Source organism: Lepidochelys kempii, chromosome 10 (assembly GCF_965140265.1).
Source record: "Lepidochelys kempii isolate rLepKem1 chromosome 10, rLepKem1.hap2, whole genome shotgun sequence".
NCBI lineage: Eukaryota > Metazoa > Chordata > Testudines > Cheloniidae > Lepidochelys > Lepidochelys kempii.
In genome coordinates this window covers 2283185-2302308 of record NC_133265.1, presented here as the reverse complement: position 1 = coordinate 2302308, position 19124 = coordinate 2283185, and the positions used below count along the sequence as shown (strand labels likewise).

Below are 19124 nucleotides of genomic sequence, written 5' to 3'. Positions count from 1 at the left end.
TGTTAGGATGTTTAAAAAAAGGCTTGTTTATGATTTCTGATTTATCCTCCGCCTCTCAGCATAATGTACGTTACACTGCAATCACTGCCTAGATTGACTTATTGTTCAGGGAGCTTATCTTAGGTTGTTAGCACTCTACTTACTGGCCGTTGTCTGGAAAGATGATGTAGAATTGGAAAGGGTGTCCACTGAACTGGTTCCATTGGCCAACTTGACACAGAAATATCACTGGCTTTTCCAGAGTCAATCATGGGATCGTTTATGCTACTAGAACTTGTGTCCCAGTCACAGGGAAAGCTAGAAGAAAAGACTGAGGTGGTGAATAAAGACTCAGTTTAAAAAACAAAACAAAACTTCCTAGCACTGTCTTCTTTTGTCAGCTACAGCTTAATCTTCGCAGTGTTCCTAAAGCACAGTAGAGAATCTGTGGGCCAGGGTCCCATCCCCACAGTAGTCAGTTCCTGGGAATCTGCATATGGACAGGTTTCAGAGTAGCAGCCGTGTTAGTCTGTATCCACAAAAAGAAGAGGAGGACTTGTGGCACCTTAGAGAGACTAACAAATTTATCTGAGCATAAGCTTTCGTGAGCATAAGCTTTCCCTCTGCATGTATCCCAGGAATGACTGCACCAGGATGTACATATTAAATGTACAAAGTTAATGCAAGTTCTAACCATGGGAAATGACAAGGGGCAGAAAGGGATAAAACTAATTCTCAGGCTTTAAAAGGCATCACTTTACTTTTCCCCGGAGCAGACTACTTAAAAGCAGTGTTGAAGCAGGCCCAAGGGGATTGATGGAGACCTGCAGTGTCCTATCTCCCTCTGCAACCAGAATCCCCCCAGCAGGGAGAGGGGTGGTTATGTTATGGTTAGCAGTTTGTTTCTCAAATTGGAAACAATTTCGTTCCTTTTTCCATTCACACCCCTGGAAGCTGATTACACCCTTTTCTGGTTAGTGCCCTGCTGTGAGCTCAAAACAAGCAATAACACTGGAAAGTTGTTTAAAGCTTGATAGCCTCTTCCATAAATAAGCCTTTGCTGGCCTGCAGGATGTATTGGCCCTACGCCAGAGGCAAGGCCAGCTGCTGCTCCTTGACACATTTAAATTCTGCCCTTTCCTGTGAGATCTCCCTCACCCCCAAAAACTTGCTCCGGGTTTTCTGCAGTGGTGGCAGCTGGTCTGCTGACACTGTGTGCGCGTGAACCAGGGGGCTGGAGCTGTCAAATTGGTGTTTAAAATCAAAACATGGCCCTGGGTGTCAGATCAACAAATCTCTGCCAAGAACACGTCTCCCCACGCACATGGTTTGTGAGTGCCCTGCTGTTTGCTGTCCCTTTAACCAGAGCCAACTGGCCCAGCCAGTCCATCCCTCCCTCCTCTGTAGATTCCACAGCAGACACATTTTAAAAGGTCTGCGGGTCGGGTCGAGAGATATGGGCAAACCCTTTGAGGGGACATGCTGTTTATACAGCAAATGTTTTTAAACCAGTTCCCCAAACAGAATAGGTAATACCAGTAAAAAGGGTTTTTTGCTTGTATATTTGCATCTACACTAGGGCTCTTTGCAGCATAGCTGTGTCACTTAAGAGGTGTGATTTGTTTCCATGTGTAACACCGTCAGACCCCAGTTGGCGGGCAGGATCAAACTGGGGCCCTCTGGAGCTTAGTGCATGAATCTCTACTGCATGGGCTAAAAGCTACCTGGCTGTTAACTAAGGCTGTAGAGCAGGCTCCTATTATCTCTCTCTTTAAGTGGTCTCGGTGTCACTAGATGGGACAGACCACCACACCCAGAAGGTGTGTGGGTTACACATGCTCCTGGCTGAAACAGCTTTGCTGCCAAAACTTAAGTGCAGCTGGAAAGCAGCCACATGTAAAGGGCTCTTGCATGCTCTGAAATCGACTCGTCTCTGCCATTCCATTCATATGCTCCTATCTCCCCTAGCATCCCTCAACACTGGCATCCAAGTAAGCTTGCCCCACAGTAGACCATAACAGAAGTAATCCTGGTCTCTCCTATGCATTTTCCTAAACCAATAGTGGAGTAGAACATGCTGATGATCAAAGTTACCTGGGCCTGCAAACAGTGCTGATAGGCGTGGTCTGCTGCTTGTAGCTGTCTGGGATCATAGTGTCATCCTTACAGCTGCAACAGCTGTGGTCTAGCATCTGTAAGTGGAGCAGCTCCTCAGAGTTGCTGAAAGCTGGGTTGTCCAAAGAATTGGCAGAGGCGAGCCAAGATTGAGACCAGTATTGAGCTGACACATCATCGAGGCGACAAAACCGTCGGTAGCTGAAAGAACAAGGCAGGACTTTACTATAGCAATTCCGAAAGCAAAGCTATTTATTACTGGTACAAGCCAGTCATTTTAGCGCAGGGCCTTAACAGCAGCTTACATAAGGATGCTTTTCATTCTACAAACTGTGGAGAGCTGAGCTGCACAAGAGAAAGTGAGAAATCTGCTGCATGATGTGCGTGTTACTGTTTAAACCCAATAGCTCTGAGTCACCGGTGTCTGGGCCTAGGAGAAAAGGCAGCAAAGGGAAGTGGCTACGCTTCACTTGGAGTGACAGCGAAGCACACTAGCTGTTTCTGACCAAGCCCCTTCATGGATATTCTGGTTACTTAAACCCACGTCCACATGGCTTAAGCACAAGCTGGGCAGACAAGCCCCAAGGCAGCTGCAGCTACCTGCCAGCCCAGGATGTCCAGTCTCTGGCACCAATGTAAAAGGAGAAGGAAGGGCTTTTATCTGCCAGGAGCAGGTTTTAGTCTGCTGCGTGTCCTCCAAACAGTTTGTGACCTGTGCGCAATGCCTGCGGCACATATGGTAGGCTGCAGCTTGAAGGGCAGTGGCTTATCCCACGTCTCCGGAGCACAAGGGCTCTGCCCAGTGTTAATAGACTCCTCCTGGTGCACACACACGTCTAATGTGGAGCTGCAATGATGGGGCCACGGCTATAGTTAAAGCCCAAGGAGGTATTTTAAATGACACCCAATAAAGGCAGATCCATGAGCTGTAACAAGTCCACTTCCATGCTAGCCAGAAACCTCCTGGTGGCTGGTCTCTCTCCTTGCGCCCGTCAGAAGGCAGTTCTGTAGCTGAAGTTGTTTTCAATCTGTTGACGTAAACACGGTTCAGTGAACGCTGAACTCTGGGGCCCTAGCATTGCCTTCAGAAACATCTGCATTTTCAACTCGCTCCCCAGCCTCAGTGTTACCCTCTGCTTCCTGCAGCCCTGTGGCCTCTCCATGCACTCTGGCAAGCTTTCCCCAAGTCACACACACCCTCTAGCCAGGGGTGGGGCATATTCTGGAAGGACAAACAACATCAGATGGCAAGCAGCCTGCTGCTGTTGTGGTTTGTTTCCTTGGGAACAAGTGTCCCCGTCCCCCGCCCTGAAGAAGACCAGGTCAGTGGAGCACTGTGAGGCGTCACACTGCAGCGAGGGTAGCATGACCCGTCCGGCTGTAGCCAGGATGTGGACAAACAGGCTGGCCCTGCTGCAAGAGAGGCAGGGGCTTGGTCAGCCGTCCAGAACGGGTGAGGGTGGCGCACAGCTGCGGCTGTCTGCAGCAGCCGGCCGCTTGCTCTTGGGCCGTGGTTCCTAGCCATGCGCGCATGGAGGATTCATTCCCCTGTTGCCCCAGCCACACGCACTGGCTCAGCCTCGGGGCCCTCGGACACTCAGGCCTTCTTTACGCTGCTGCCCAGGGGTTGGCTGGCAGGAGTAGAACTGTGCTGGGGTGGGGGCGGGGGGTTTGTTGGTGTCACGGGGAGGGGCCTAGTAAGGATCTTTCCACTGGGGGGAGGGAAAGATGTTGAGCCGACTCCCTGCCGGGCTCCTGCCTGCATAGACAAGGAGGCTGCACTGAGGCAGCCCTGCCTGACCCCCAGCTCCCACCTCACAGAGCCTGAGGCTGGATATTCCCCCCAGCATCGTCCAGCAGCTGTTGCCCCATCTACCCCCTTGCCCTGGGCCTCCTGGGGGGGTGGTTGAGGTGAGCAGGCTGCAGCAGCTCCGCCTTCCTCCAGTGCTGCCCAGAGCTGGCTGCAGGGATCCATGTAACAGCCAGGCCTGTTCCCGCCAGTTCAGGGCCCCCTGCCCGGGAACTTCACTTGGAGACATTCTTCACGGCCTGCTGCTTTGGGTCCACCCCAGAGTGCTGAGGCCCTGATGCTCACAGCTGCCAGCACTCCCTGCTTGCAGAACAAATCCTGCACACACCCCGCCCCGCCTTGCTTTTTTTTAAATGTGCCCATCTCCCCCTCATGGATGTACTCACTGGGCCACTTCCTGGCAACTTCAGTTTAAAAATATCACCAATTGCCTCCTCTCTGGCACCAAACCACCCACCCCCCGTGCGGCTGGGGCAGGGGGGTGCTCCAACCAAGGGTGGCTCTCTGTGATGAGCCAAGCTGCTGCCATTCAGGCCAGGCTACATCAGAGCCAGAGGTCAGCGGCTCTGGTACCCAACACTGTCTAATACCAGCTGGTGCAGGGAAGAAATCCTGCAGGGAGGCAGTACAGGATGGTAGCCGTAGGACAAGAATCCTTCATCCCGCCCGTGTTTGCAATTGGAACTAGGTGGTTTTATATCCCTGCCAAAACTTTATGGGGGTGGTTTTGTTATTTTTTAATTCTGAATATTTTCGTTCTCTAGCTAACACTCCTTTCACGCCTGCTGTCCTCAGGCCCTCGATATCTTGTGACCGTTAGTCCCACGGGCTCACGATGCATGGTATGACAAGTTGTTCCTTTTTCATCAGTTTTGAATTTCCCACTCTTGAGTGTCCCTGAACATCCCAGGGATATTCGTGTATGAGAGACAGGAGCTACTAGTCTTTGATCTATAAACTTTTGTCATGTCCCTCTGATTCATTTCCTCTCTGAGTTAAACAAGTCCTTTCTCCCATGCCGGGGAGAGATTCTAGAGCCCCAGAGCAGGCGGTAGCCAGGCCCCTCTGCACTCTCCTGCCACGGCTCAGCAGCCAGGCGATCCCTGGCCATGGCCAGGGGGCTGACGGACAGCACGCGCGTTGGAGCCGTGCAGCCCAGCCCTCGCACGAGGCCCAGAACAATGGCTCTGCTCTCGTTACGTCCCAAATTCCTCCCAAGCCGGATTTCCGCTGGAGCTTCCGCAGCCTCCTGCTCCTTGCCTGTCCCTCGAAGGGAGCCCTGGGGAGCTATCACTCTCACACAGGCAGGAAATGAGGCTGGCTGCAGAGGCACCGACTGCACTGAGCCATGGGGGGGGCACCCCCCCCATCACCTCGCACTGACCCCTCTGGGCAGTCGAAGCAGGGAGCTAGATCCAGCAACACCTCAGCCAGACTGACCATTGTCCTGCCTCAGGGGTTAGACTCAGCAGAGCTGGGGGCAGAGCCCCGGGCTGGGATAATGGGCCTGTGGGTTGAGACAGAGCTGGGTGCATGTGTGGAGGGGGGGCGGCTATGGAGGCATGGTTGGAATAGGGGGGAACAGGGCACTGAGGGCAGGATGGGGAGGGGAAGAGGCAGGGCTGGAATAACAGGGGCCAGCAGGTTGAGCCTGAGGGTGGGGCATTGTCAGAGCTGTGTGTAGGCAGGGGAGCATCTGCGGGGCAGGGCTGGGATACAGAGGCATGTGGGTCAGGATTGAGGCGCATCAGCAGAAACACGTGAAAGACCCTCGGCCAAGCCCCACTAGGCCAGGCCAGCCCATTCGGTCAGTGAGCCCCAGTAGGACAAGCTGGCCATGAAGACTCTTGGGGCCCTGCGAGGCTCCCCAGCAAGCACAAGCTCCCGGTGCCAGTGGAGGGGTGTTCGTGCTCCCCTCTTCCCACCCCAGCCTGGGACCAGCATCAGCCCCACAGAGCGTTTGTCGGGGCAGGACTCAGAGCAGGCCCAGTCCCGTTTCCCTGCCCACAATCCTGGACAAGCAGCAAAAGCCTCAAGGTCACCTCAGTGAGTGACATTGCGGACAGGGGCCCGGGAGCGTCCCACACCTGCCCCAGTCAAAGGGGCGAGTCAGCGACCCCGCACCCTCCTTCCTGCAACTCCGCAACCAGCTCCCGGCCCAGACCAGCAGAACGGCCTCAAAAGCCCCCCACGGGCCCCGGGATCATGCCCATCTCTAACTGTCCCCCCCCCACACACATAACAACGCCCCGGCAGGGAGCCAGCAGTGCAGGCCTAGCCGGGGGGGGCATGCTGGGCGGGGGCAGAGGGCGTCTGTGTACAAGCAGATGGGAGGTCCTCCGCGGGCGGGGCGGGGAGGCTGGAGGTGTGGTGTCCGTAGTCCCTGGGGCAAGACTCCCTAAGGGTGTTCCAGGCAGGAAGTGGGGGGACGTGGGCGCTGCACCCTGAAGGGGCAGGAGGGTCCCTGGTTGCCCGGGGGCATCCCCGCTTTGGGCAGAGGGGGGCCCTGGGGGTGCACAGAGGTGTAGGTAGAGACAGCGCCCCCAGGTGGGGGTACACGGTGTTTCCAGGTGGGTGTGGAAGGCACAGGGAAGTGGCGGGGGGCGGGGGGGTCAATGCAGCTGGGGACTCCAGAAGAACACGTGCCTAATCTGCCTCCGTGAGCACAGAAGCTTCGCCAAGGGCCCAGCCGGGCGGGGGCACGTCCCCTGTGCCCAGCACAACATGCCCCACACAGCAGGCGCATGGGGCCAGCTGGCTCAGAGGGCGTTTCCCAGCCCTGCCCCCAGTCCCTCTGTCTACCCCAGAGCGTGGGAGCTCAGGCCAGGCAGAGCTGCAGGGCGACAGCCAGAGTGTGGGGCTGAACCACCCTCCGCACTGCAGGCTCCCGGCCCCCCGGAAGGGCAGAGGGGGCTCAGGCCCCCGTGGCGCTCGCTGAGGGGCATCCGCCTCACAGGGCCACCACCAACCCGGGGGTCAAAGGGGAGAGGCTCCGTAGCTGGCTCCGGCCCCGCCCGGCCGCGCTTCCTCACCTGCTTTTGGTCTGATCAACCCTGGCCTCCAGGAGCAGCGCCTTGAACCTCCGGACCACCAGGCAGGCGATGGCAAGGCCCAGCAGGGCCACGGTCAGCAGCACCCCACAGGCCACACCCAGCAGGCTCTGCTGGGTCACCTTGTAATCGCAGCGCGGGCCCATGAACCAGTAGTCGTTGCCAATGGGGCACCTGCAGCACCGCGGGAGAGGGTCAGAGGGGCAGGCTCTGCTCCCCAGCAAGCTGGCCCCAGGTCCTACCTCCTGCCCCTCGTCATCCCTCCACATCACAGTGCCCGGCCATGCCGGGCCCTTGGGGCTCCTATCCCTGCTTATGTTCGGGAGCCAGCCAGGGAGGACTCAGACCGGGACACTGGGTGCACAGGGCATCGGGAGCCGGGGAGAGGGGGCGGCGCCTGCCCACGGACTCTCACCCCAGACCAGGTCAGCAGCGACCGAGAGCCCCCATTATTCACGCCAGGCTCCTCCACCTTGGGGCCCAGCCCAGAACCTCGTTTCTTCTCCATCCATTGCCGTGGGGTGGCCTACCCCAGCCTAGCCTGCGCTGGGCCCTGAGCCAGGTGGCTGCCCCCAGGCTGCCGTCTGCGTGATACTCACTGGCACACGGGCTCGTGGGCACGCGGGTGTGTGCAGATGCCGTGGTTCTTGCAGTAATCTCTGTGGCACACGGACGTGCAGCTGGCATTGCCGGCCCCACGGCTGATGCACTCAAAGCCAGCGTGGCACGAGAAGAGGGCCGTGCACAGGTCCAGCTGCCTCTCTGCAGACAGACAAACACAGACCGTCTAGAGCGCTGCAACACTCTGCCCCAACCCCCACCTCCCCAGGGGAGCCAGAGGGCACAGAGCCAGCCTCCTTGGGCTCAGCTTCTCTCTCTGCCGCGGACTCGCCAAGACGCTGGGGAAGCCCCTTTCCTCCACCAGGCCCATCTGCACAATGGGGGGCTCGGTTCTGCGAGGCATCCGCACTAGAGAGCGGCTTGCCCCACATCACGACTGCGGAAACGGCCCCTGCTCACCCCAGCAATGCCACAGCACTCCCTGCCTGCGCCCGCCAGCCCCGCAGAGCCAGCCTGGCTGCATGAGGGGGCAGCCACCGGGTCTGGGGCACAACTCGCTGCCTGCGAGGTCCCCAGTGCAGCTCCTGGAACGAGAAGCCCTTCCAGGGCGTGCTGAGCCACGGGGGGCGGGGGTTGTGGCACAGAGCTGACAGGATGATGAGGGCATGGAGGGTGCATGGGGCTGCAGTTGGGGGTGGGGGAGCAAACAGAGCCATGGCAGGAGGTCTGGGGCGGGGGGGGGACACAGAAGCCAGTGAAGCTCCATGCCCAGGCCTTGGCAGCCCTGCTCCTTTGCAGCAACTCTATGCCCTGCTGCCATGCGCCCCAAGCAACTCACCCAGGACCACGTTCCACAGCACGATGGCACTGGCGATGCGGAGACCCGAGCGGGCGGTGCCCGACAGCAGCGTCCGGTTTAAAAGGGCACCCAAGCCCTGCACTGGCCCACGCAGCCGCTCCGCAGCAAAGAGGGCATCGTACTCCAGCACCACGCTGCCTTTCCTGGGGGAGCAGCCAGAGAGACGGGTCAGAGCCTACCCTCAGGGGCAGCCATGGGGTGGGCGGGGGGCGCTGCACTCCCTCCCAGCTACCCGTGCTCCTCTTCCAGCTGCAGGGCCGGTGCTGATGCTTTGGCTCTGCAGGCTCAGGGTCTGACCGGGGGAATGGGGCAGGCGGGGGGCGCGCAGGGGACACCACGAGCTCTGACACAAAGTCACAACAATGTGACGGCGACACAGGACAAGCCGAAGCCCGAGCTGTGCAGTTCACTCTCCCCACCCGTGCGGGGGCTGCTCCCCGGGCCCCTGCACACGGAGGGGAGCTGGGGCGCCAGGCACGCTCCTACCTGATCCTCGTCACTTCCAGGCTCTGGAATCCCGGCACAGCCGTGAAGAGGGGCGCCACCTGTGTGGGGACACAGGAAGGAGGTGCATTGTGACGAGAGAATTGGCCCCAGCTGCAGGGGACCCCGGTCTCCGAGCCCACAGCCACCCATGGCAACGGTCACTGGACAGCACGCTCCCTGCCCTGCCGCACCGCAGCCATTAACCACCAGCTCAGTCCCCGTGGGACAGCCCCGCCCGGCCCAGCGCCCCCCGGGCTCACCGTCTCATTGAAACTCTGCACCAGGCTGCGATGGGCCTGCGACCCGGGAGTCCGGAAGGCGCCAACGAATTCCATATCCAGCGCGAGTTCACAGGGCATGCGGAGACGGGTCGCTGTGAGGCAAGACACCCCGAGCCCAGCCCACAGGGAAACCGTTACTGCGAGTGCTTGGCCCTCGCCCCGGCCAGCTCTGCACAGCAGCAGCGCCCCGGTTCAGGCTGGCACCAAACACCGAGCTTGGGGCAACAGGGAGGGAAGACGTGGGGAAGCGAGGGAGAGCGGGGCGCAGGGGCCCGGGCATGGAGCCATGAGGCACAGCGAGTCAGCAGAGCTGTGCCAGGCCTGCAGTCACCCCAAAGGCCTCGCGGGCTCCAGACTCGCTGCCCGGAGGGATCACCATGGACAGCCGGAGTGTGCCCTCGGCGTGGCTCAACGCCACTGGAAGCAGACGCCCGCGGCCTGCTCTGGGGCCACCCCACACGGCAGAACCACATCCCCCAGCGGGCACCACGGCAGGATTGCAGAGGGGGCCTGAGCAGCATGGCACGGGGGCAGCTCCCAGCAAAGGGGCTGACATGGTGTCAGGGGCATTAGCCTGACCTGCATGGGGCCCCACACTGGCTGTGCCTGGCCAGAGGAGAGCCCACTACCCCATTCATCCCGCCCCTGGCACACTGCTTTACCAGCATGCTGCCTTTGGACTGCTCCAGCTGCACCCCTGACCATATGCGACTCCCCGTCCCTCTCCCCCGCGGGACGTCCCTGCCCAGAGAGCAGCCCAGAAATCCAGGGGAGGCGCTGCCCGACTGACCTTTGAGAAGAGGAGGCTGGTCTTCCACAACGAACACGCTCTGTGCCCTGCCACGGGCACCCTTGGTGGTGACAGGCAGGGGCTGCCCATCTGCCGCACCAGCTGGGCCAGGAGTCACGGGTGGCATCACTGCCCTGAGCTGCGTGCTGGCGAAGGGGACATTCGTCCTGGCACTGCTCACGGGATCCGTAACATCGGCACCCCATGCCCTCGGGGTGGCTGCCAGGGGGGGCCAGGGACTCCTGCTGCCAGCTAGGGACCTAGCACTCTCAGCGGTTAGTATCAGCTCTGGGGTGGGGGGCGTGGGGCTGAACAGGGCCCCGGTGTTGATGCTCAGAAAGCTCCTCCCAGCCCCGCTCGGGGTTGTTGCGTCAGTGGCTTGGCTGGAATTCCCCGGTTCAGCCCCAGCCTGCGCAGGCCAGGCTGGGGGGGTCATTGCCCGCTGGCCCAGCCTCTCTGTCCCTCCCCTCCAGCTTGCAGATGCCAATGAGGGCGTTGCCACTGAGGCATTAGTGGTCGCCGTGTCCCACGATGGAGACTGGGTAGTGGCCACGCCGAGCTCTGCGAGTCCCAGGGCAGCGGGAGACCCTGAAACGTCCTTCTCTAAGGAGAATGGGGAACTCAGCCTGGTCCCGGGAGGGTCAGGGGGCTCTGTCGGGCTGAGTGCAGTGGATCCTCTCTGCAGAGTGGCTGCCGGTGTATCTGCTCTAGCAGGCTGGCTGGCTGGCGGAGGCTGAAAGCCCAGAGGAGTGGTGGCTTGCACGGTGCCAGGGCCATGGGGCACGGCTTCCCCGCTGGAGGCTCCCGGGAACACTCCCTCCTGAGACGTCACTGCCATGACTGGGGAAGGAGCCAGGGAGGGCTGCTTGGCCCCGTGAGTGCAGGAGACGGGAGGCTGGGAGGACGTGTCCACAGACACAGCCGTACCAGGCGCGGCTGTGACCGTGCTGCGGGGCTCCCCTGTGCCAGGCACTCGACTCCTCGCAGCAGGGGTTTCAGGGAGCCAGGTGAGAGTCCGGAATAACCGCTCCAAGGCTGGGGCTGGTGTTGACAGCCTGGGCTCCAGGGCGCGCTCACTGAGAGACCCGTTCTCGTGGCCAGGAGCTGTGGGGTGAGAGACACTGGACCCCGTGCTGAGCTGCTCAGCTGGCGCTGGGGGCTGGGCCGAGCCAGGGGATGGGGCAGGTGCTGTGAGGTTGCCCAAAGGCCTTGGGGTCCCAGCGAAGACACTTGGCGTCCTGTCTGGAGAAGCCCCGGGGAATGACTCTGCCCACGACGCTGCCCGAGGGTCCCCCTCTGTGCGCGTGTCAGTGGAGAGAGACAAGTCCATGTTTTCTGGGACTCCATCGACACCTCTGCGCCCTGGCGACTCCTCAGAGCCAGCCTCCGCCAGCGTATGGCCCAGGTCCTCCCCAGGCCTGGGGCTCCCCAGGGGCACCATGAGATGCATGCTGGAATGCAGTCCTGGGGCAGAGTGAGCTGTTGTGGCGAGCGTCTCTGTCAGGCTGCTCCCTGGGGTGCGCACTGGGGTCCCACTGGTCTCTGTGGCTGGCTGAGCTTTGCCCCCCAGCCGCCAGGTCAGACTCTCCCGGCCATCCAGCTGCAGAGCAGGTGTCTGGCTGGTTTCCAGAGAGTCGCACGGTGCGGGGGCTGCAGTACGCATGGCGGGCTCTGTCTGTCCTCGCGGCAGGGTGCCAGAGCCCGCAGTGGGGCTTGGCAGCCTGGCTCCTAGGCCCAGGTCAGTGAAGTCCAACTCCGTAGTAACGGCAGCTTCCCGGTGTGCCGTCCCCAGCCCCCGCATCCCTCCTCCAAAGCGCTGAGCCCCATCGTCCCCTGAGCTAGCCCCGGGAGCAGGGCTGGTCACGGGCACAGAGGGAGGCAACAAGGTTACTGGCTTCTGGGCGCCCACAGCACTGCCCTGGCTGGTCTCCACACTAGTTTCACTCAGGGCGAGAGCCGCCTCCGGCGTTTCCATGCTCCATGGCTCTGGGTCCGAGGGCCCTGCCGTGAGCGCGCGCTCTTCACTGGGGTACACTGGATCCGTTACTGCGGAGATGCTGGAAGGTGCCTGGTCCAATGAAGCCGGCTCCCGGGCGGCAGAGCCAGGAAACACCACGGGTGAATTTGTAGGGGTGCTGCTGCCCCCCAGGGAAGTGGGATCTTTTCCCCTCAGGTTTTCCAGAGGGACTGTCCCAGGGAGAGGCACCAACGTGGGATTTGCTGCCTTGAACTGTGACCTCGCAGAGAACAAGGGGCTGCCGGTCTTTCCAGCGGGCGTCTCCTTTCCTGCAGCAGACGGGTGCATACGCACTCCCGGGTCGCGGGCTCTGTCCCAGTGCTCAGCAGCTGCTGCAGTGGCCGGTGGCTCCACACACTCAGCGTTCGCTCCATCCTGAGCCAGAGGCCCGTTCCTTCTCCTGCCCAGCCACGTCCTTCGGGGCACAGGGGCAGCGTTACTCAGCGCATCTCCAGGGCTCTCTGCAGTGCTGGCAGGCCAGGCCGCAGGGCTCTGGTGGGGGGCAAGGCCAGGGCGAGGGCCTGGGGCTGCCTTGCTGGTGCTGTGGAGATGCTCAGCAGCTCCAGATACCACAGCCCCCCTCAGCTTCACCGGGGCCTCTTGTGATGCCACCTGCCCAACACCTTCCCTCAGAGCCTCCAGGGCATCCACACCTAATGAGAGAGGCAAAGACTGAGGCAGAGCTGTGAGCCCAAGGAGTCACCCTGGTCCCGGGGGACTGAAATGCTTTTACTAGCCCAAGGCTTGGAGTCAGGACTCCTGGGTTCTCAGCCTGCCCCGGGCCTGAGAGTGACTCTCTGCGACCCCTTGGGCAAGGCAATTCCCCTCTCTGTAAAGTGGGGACTAAGGCCCGGCCCCACCTCCCGTGGGACACGTGATGAGTCGCTGGGAAGGGTTTGCAGAGCGCAGCTGCCGTGGGCTGGAAATGTTCCATACTCCGCTCAGCCATGTGGCCCCGAGGGCAGCGCAGGGCTCAGAGTGGGGCAGGCCGGGGAGCCGGGAAGGTCTGAGCTGTGAACGCTGAGTCAGGGGCTATGCCAATGCTGCATTCCCCATCTCTGAACGGGGCTGAGTCCAGAGGCGGGGTTTCCCCCTGACTCCCCCCAGTGCAGGACACAGCGATGCCCCAAGACAGCCCTGTATTCCCAGGAGGGAGCTGGATCTCACCATGCCCATCTAGCCCAACAGCTCTCTGGGCCTGAGTTCTGGTTATAAGGGAGAGGAACAGCAGAAAAGCCCAGCCCAGGGGCCTCTGCCTACTCTGCTTGAGCCCTGGGCAGGAGATGAACCTGGCCGAGAGGTGGGAAATGCCCATGGAAAGGCCGGCCAGCCTTTTGGGCTGGCTGACTGACATGACTGGCACAGGACGGGGTGGGTGACTGGAGGGAGCATCCAACCTCCTCCCAGGGAGAGCGGGACCATCTCACCCAGCCCTAGGGGCGAGAATAAGGCTCCCTGGGAATCAGAACCCCCCTGGCTCCCTGTGACTTCCCCCCAGCCCCATCGCCTAGTGCCCAGGCAGAGCCTTTACCTGTCCGGCAGCGTTGCCCCGTTGAGTTCCCAGGGCAGAGACAGGTCTGTGCCGATCCCACCACGGAGCAGCAAAGGGCCAGCCGCGCACACCAATCCACAGCCACTGGAGAGAGAGAGAGTGGGCGCTGCTCATATCCTGGGTCCCCTCCGGCCGGAGACAGCGCAGAGAGTCCTGCACCCAGCCCGCGACGCGGGAATGCTACAGCCGGAGCGCCGGAGGCAGGCCAGGCAACACACGCACACCGGCCCGGGGAGGCAGTGCTGGGCGACGTGCCCCACGTGGTGGCTCCCCAGTGCGGTGTCTCGGCCTGCCAGGCTCTGAGGGGCACTCCCACAAGCACGGCTGGCCAGGATGTTTCCAGTCCATGGGCCATGCAAGCGCCCTTCCTTTTACTAACCAAACAAGCAGGCCACAATGGGGCCCGGGACACCACAGTGACAAGGGGGACTCACACACTCACCCTCCCCAACCGAGACCCCGACAAGCTACCGTTGTGGAAACACTGTCGGGCATGGGACAAGGGATGGGCGCTGTCTCTCTGGCTGAGACGGACGGAAAACCAACCCGCGTGTACTGTTCACACGCTGCAGAGCAAGCTGAGGTATTTGCCACAAGGAGAGCCCTGCATAAAGGCCTCGTCTCCCAAGCCTCAAAAACGACTGGCACTGGCCAATTATTAATAAATCCTCCCCTGCCAAAGCCCAAATCTCCAAGAGAACAAAGCCAAGCCAAGCAGGGTGTTTCCACCTACCCCCAGCCCAGAGCAGCCGCATTGCTATGGCCATGGGCCTGAGGGGGCTGGGAGGATGATATAAGCACTAGCAATCCTGGCAAGGAGACACGTTCGCTGTGGCCCAGGAGCAGACTCTGGCCAAGCACATCACTGCACTGGAAGGAACCAGGGCCATGACCGAGGAAAGGCCCGAATGCACCCTGCCTCGTGACCCAGCTCCGCCCCCAGTGTGGGCGGGGGGGGCAGCTTTGACTAGGGACTGCAACAGGAATCCAGAACCAGGCAGCGCTAGCGAGGAAAGAGATGCAGCTCCCCGCACTGAAATCATGCTGCAGCTCTGGTTGGCAACATGCTCTGGATGCAATAATGCTTAGGGCAGCCGTTCCCAAGCTGGGGGTCACACCCCGAAACGAGGCTGCTGGGCCATTCAAATGTTTCCATTTCCCACTGCTGTCTCCCAAGCAATCCAAGCGCTTTCAAGCGCCACCTCGTCATCCTGGCCAATGGGAAGCAATTCCCAAATTCGCGCCCCCCCAGCGACAGCTCATTAGCCTTTGCCAGTAACTTGGGTCACCTGTCTTCTGTTGGGCATAAGCACCTGCTTACACATGAGTATTGGTCTGGCTTCATTGGCGCCCTCCCCTGGGAGTAAAACCAGGCACAGGCTCGCATGCTGGCAGGACTGGGGCGCTGGTTTGTTCCTACCTGCAAGGTTTCCTAATTCAAGGTCTGCGAGAAGTTCTAGCTCAAATGAAGTGACGCTTGTACAGTCTGAGCCAAGCATTGGCAGTGAGTACACCATCAGCATTAGATAAACACAGAAGAGTATTGTTGTACAGTGGCCAGAATAGCCCCCTGGTCTCTCTCTGTTTTCCTAAATACTTAATTTCTGCAAACACAAGACCCCTCCCCCCGGCTCTCACCCCAGCAGCTCAGGGCAGTTCTTTACCCAAAAACCAATCAAGCCATTTTTCAATGTGCAAAAAGTCCTCTTTCTGAAGCTCCTTTGCTTTATACAACCAGCCACTTGGGAATTTAACTCTTTGCAGCATCAGGTTTCACAGAAAGCCATTTCCTGTGAAAGGAAAAGCTGAGGCATGGTTCAAAATCCAGCTGGAACTCACCAAAATTACCACCTGCATTTGCATGAAGAAATAAAATAGAAACCTCTGTACCAAAACTCCTGCATTATCTGAATGTAGGTCACATGGTGGGAATAGCATCACGGACACAGAAAACACCCCCCTCTTTGCTGAACTCCCATTTATCCAGATAAACTCCATGTCTCCCATTTCACTCAGATAACGAGCTCACACACAAATGATACAATCGCACCATACAATAGATGGGGCCTAGATCACCTGATGAGTGCAGGCTACATGCCTATTCTGTATCCTAGGGATAGGATACAGAGGGACCTAGACAAATTGGAGGATTGGGCCAAAAGAAATCTGATGAGGTTCAATAAGGATAAGTGCAGGGTCCTGCACTTAGGACGGAAGAACCCAACGCACAGCTACAGACTAGGGACCGAATGGCTAGGCAGCAGTTCTGCGGAAAAGGACCTAGGGGTGACAGTGGACGAGAAGCTGGATATGAGTCAGCAGTGTGCCCTTGTTGCCAAGAAGGCCAATGGCATTTTGGGATGTATAAGTAGGGGCATAACGAGCAGATCGAGGGACTTGATCGTCCCCCTCTATTCGACATTGGTGAGGCCTCATCTGGAGTACTGTGTCCAGTTTTGGGCCCCACACTACAAGAAGGATGTGGATAAATTGGAGAGAGTCCAGCGAAGGGCAACAAAAATGATTAGGGGTCTGGAACACATGACTTATGAGGAGAGGCTGAGGGAACTGGGATTGTTTAGTCTGCAGAAGAGAAGAATGAGGGGGGATTTGATAGCTGCTTTCAACTACCTGAGAGGTGGTTCCAGAGAGGATGGTTCTAGACTATTCTCAGTGGTAGAAGAGGACAGGACAAGGAGTAATGGTCTCAAGTTGCAGTGGGGGAGGTTTAGGTTGGATATTAGGAAAAACTTTTTCACTAGGAGGGTGGTGAAACACTGGAATGCGTTACCTAGGGAGGTGGTAGAATCTCCTTCCTTAGAAGTTTTTAAGGTCAGGCTTGACAAAGCCCTGGATGGGATGATTTAATTGGGGATTGGTCCTGCTTTGAGCAGGGGGTCGGACTAGATAACCTCCTGAGGTCCCTTCCAACCCTGATATTCTATGATTCTATGATTCTATTCGCTCACAGAGCATCCCAGGAAGCATGTCTGTGATGGTATTTTGCACAGCCCATGTGCATAGCTCAAGCCAAAGCAGACACACTGATTCACATTTACTGCAGTGAAAGTCAGCATCTGTATTTCCAAAACACACCCAATAAAAGCAGGGACTTTCGGCACCAGCTTGCAACAATTTTTCTCAGAAACACCAGGAATCAGACGCTCTGCCAGGGGACAGATTACAGGAAATTTTCTCTCAGGACAAATAATCTCTCCCTGGGCCTATAACTGCCTTTTGCAGCATTTCTTGTCATTTCCTCTGAAGCATCCAGTACTGGCCTCTGCCAGAAGCAAGATACCATGCTAGGTGGAGTGCAGGTCTGGCAATTCCTATGCTATTCGTTATTTAGCCTGTGAAGGGACAGAGCCCAAATCTAACAGGAAACCCACAGGCTAAAATTTAGAAACAGCAGTGAATGTACTTTTAAAGACAATTCCTTCTCCCCAGGCACACCGTCTAGCAGACTGCATGCAGCAGAGGCATGGGCTTCAATATAGGTCAGGCTTTGTCTGCACAAGAAAGTTGCACCAGTTTAACTCACACTAGTTTGCAATGGTTTTAGTTAAACCAGTACATATCCCTCTGGGCATTCCCTTATTGCTGTTTAAGGGTGACTTGTTTGGTTAGTTTAAACTGAAGCCTAAACAGAGAGAAACCTGATTTAAACCGAAATAAGCGTCCACACGGCCTTTGGCACTGGTTTCCCTAAGTCAGCTTTAAAATCACACACAGCTAAACCCGTGCAGCTTTCCCCTGCAGACAGCAGAGTTCTGCATTCACCTACCTCTTGTCCATAATCCCACAGCACCCGCCTCCCCCCTAGCACCACACCCCCGCAGTGACATTCACTGTTGCCACTAACCCTGTCTTACACCCTTGCTTTAGCCTGTTTGCTCCTCAGGGCAGGGACTGGCATCGCTGTGCCTTGCACATGGCTCAGCCTGTGTGCAGCAGTTAGGTCAGGCCAACTGGCAACAGCTCCAGAGTCTCTGAGTGGTTCTTACCCCAGTAAGTGAAAGTGAGACTGGAATCCAGGCTCCCTCTGATCACGGTTCTGCCCTGTCCCTTCAGAAGAAAGCTGTGGGCAATATCCACAGGCACCTCCCTGCCGGCTCCTTCCCCTGGGCTACCTTCAAAGCGCACGCTAAGGTTGGGATGAGCAGCAGCCTCCAGGGCTTTGATTTCCACGCGTACTTCCTCGGAGGGCAGCGCTGCGACCACCCATGTGCAGGTTCCGGTGGGTGCCAGGGGGCCCTTGGCCGCTGGTAAGTGGATGGTCCCATTAGCTGCACTGATCACGTCTATGATGCCTCCACAGCTCCCACGTTCCTCCAAAGAGCCGGCACCCCCTAGAAGCAGAAATCAAGCCTTGGTCAAAGGCTTCTGGCTCCCAGGGGCACCATTCGTGGGTGCCAGCCTCCTCCTCGCTGCGGGAGCATCCCCTGGACCAAGCTCCCGGGGGCACCACCCGTGGGTGCCAGCCTCCTCCTCGCTGCAGGAGCTCCCGGGGCACCACCCATGGGTGCCAGCTGCCTCCTCGCTGCTGGAGCATCCCCCGGACCAGGCTCCCGGAGGCACCACCCATGGGTGCCAGCCTCCTCCTCGCTGCGGGAGCATCCCCTGGACCGGGCTCCCGGGGGCACCACCCGTGGGTGCCAGCCTCCTCCTCACTGCGGGAGCATCCCCTGGACCAGGCTCATGGGGGCACCCCCCATGGTTGCCAGCCTCCCCCTCACTGCAGGAGCTCCCGGAGGCACCACCCATGGGTGCCAGCCTCCTCCTCGCTGCGGGAGCATCCCCTGGACCGGGCTCCCGGGGGCACCACCCGTGGGTGCCAGCCTCCCCCTCGCTGCGGGAGCCCCCCCCGGACCAAGCCGCCCTTCAGAGGCGGGGGCCGGGCCGTGCCCCGAGCTGAACCCCCCGCAGCCCTGCGAGCCCCACGCCCCGGGCCGAGCAGTAGCGACTGTCCCCGGGGCTGGGCCCGAGACCCCCGGTACCGGCCCGGCTCTTACCCGCCGCGCCCAGCAGCGCCAGGAGCGGGAGGAGGCTGCCCATGCTGCCCGCGGGCGGAGCGCTCGGCGCCGGCTGCGGGAGCGCAGGGGCGGCCGCTGCCTGGAGCCGGCGGCAGGAAACCCCCCGCTGCGGCGGCACCAGGGCACGGGACCGCGGAGAGCAGCGCCGCGCACCCCGCCCCGACGCCCCCCAAACCCCGCACTGCCCCGCCCTCCGGCGCCCCAAACCCCGCACTGCTCCGCCCTCCCCACGCCCCGCCCCCCGGCGCCCCAAACCCCGCACTGCCCCGCCCCCCCCAAGCCCCGCCCCGACGCCCCCCAAACCCCGCACTGCCCCGCCCTCCCCACGCCCCCCGGCGCCCGAAACCCCGCACTGCCCCGCCCTCCGGCGCCCCAAACCCCGCACTGCTCCGCCCTCCCCACGCCCCGCCCTCCGGCGCCCCAAACCCCGCACTGCCCCGCCCTCCTCAAGCCCCGCCCCCAGGCGCCCCAAACCCCGCACTGCCCCGCCCTCCCCAAGCCCCGCCCCGACGCCCCCCAAACCCCGCACTGCCCCGCCCTCCGGCGCCCCAAACCCCGCACTGCTCCGCCCTCCTCACGCCCCGCCCC

General features: G+C 59.9%; 1 protein-coding gene across 4 annotated transcripts in view; it reads right to left on the bottom strand.

Moving 5' to 3' along the window:
* LOC140918048 (uncharacterized) overlaps positions 1–18622 on the bottom strand; it is a 19664-nt gene extending 1042 nt beyond the window's left edge. Inside the window, exons 1-11 of one of the 4 annotated variants that reach the window (XM_073361633.1) lie at positions 18516–18621; positions 17508–17852; positions 13480–13584; positions 9932–12601; positions 9121–9233; positions 8861–8919; positions 8354–8517; positions 7554–7716; positions 6937–7128; positions 2074–2295; positions 144–297 (exon numbers count right to left, since the gene is read on the bottom strand). In XM_073361633.1, coding sequence (XP_073217734.1) covers positions 144–297; positions 2074–2295; positions 6937–7128; positions 7554–7716; positions 8354–8517; positions 8861–8919; positions 9121–9233; positions 9932–12601; positions 13480–13584; positions 17508–17852; positions 18516–18558 — 4230 coding nt within the window. In that variant the 5' untranslated portion in view covers positions 18559–18621. Of the gene's footprint in view, positions 1–143; positions 298–2073; positions 3123–6936; positions 7129–7553; positions 7717–8353; positions 8518–8860; positions 8920–9120; positions 9234–9931; positions 12602–13479; positions 13585–17507; positions 17853–18515 lie in introns of those variants that run through there. The other 3 variants (XR_012161064.1, XR_012161065.1, XM_073361634.1) reach the window with 3 other exon arrangements.
* Positions 18623–19124: the final 502 nt, after the last annotated feature.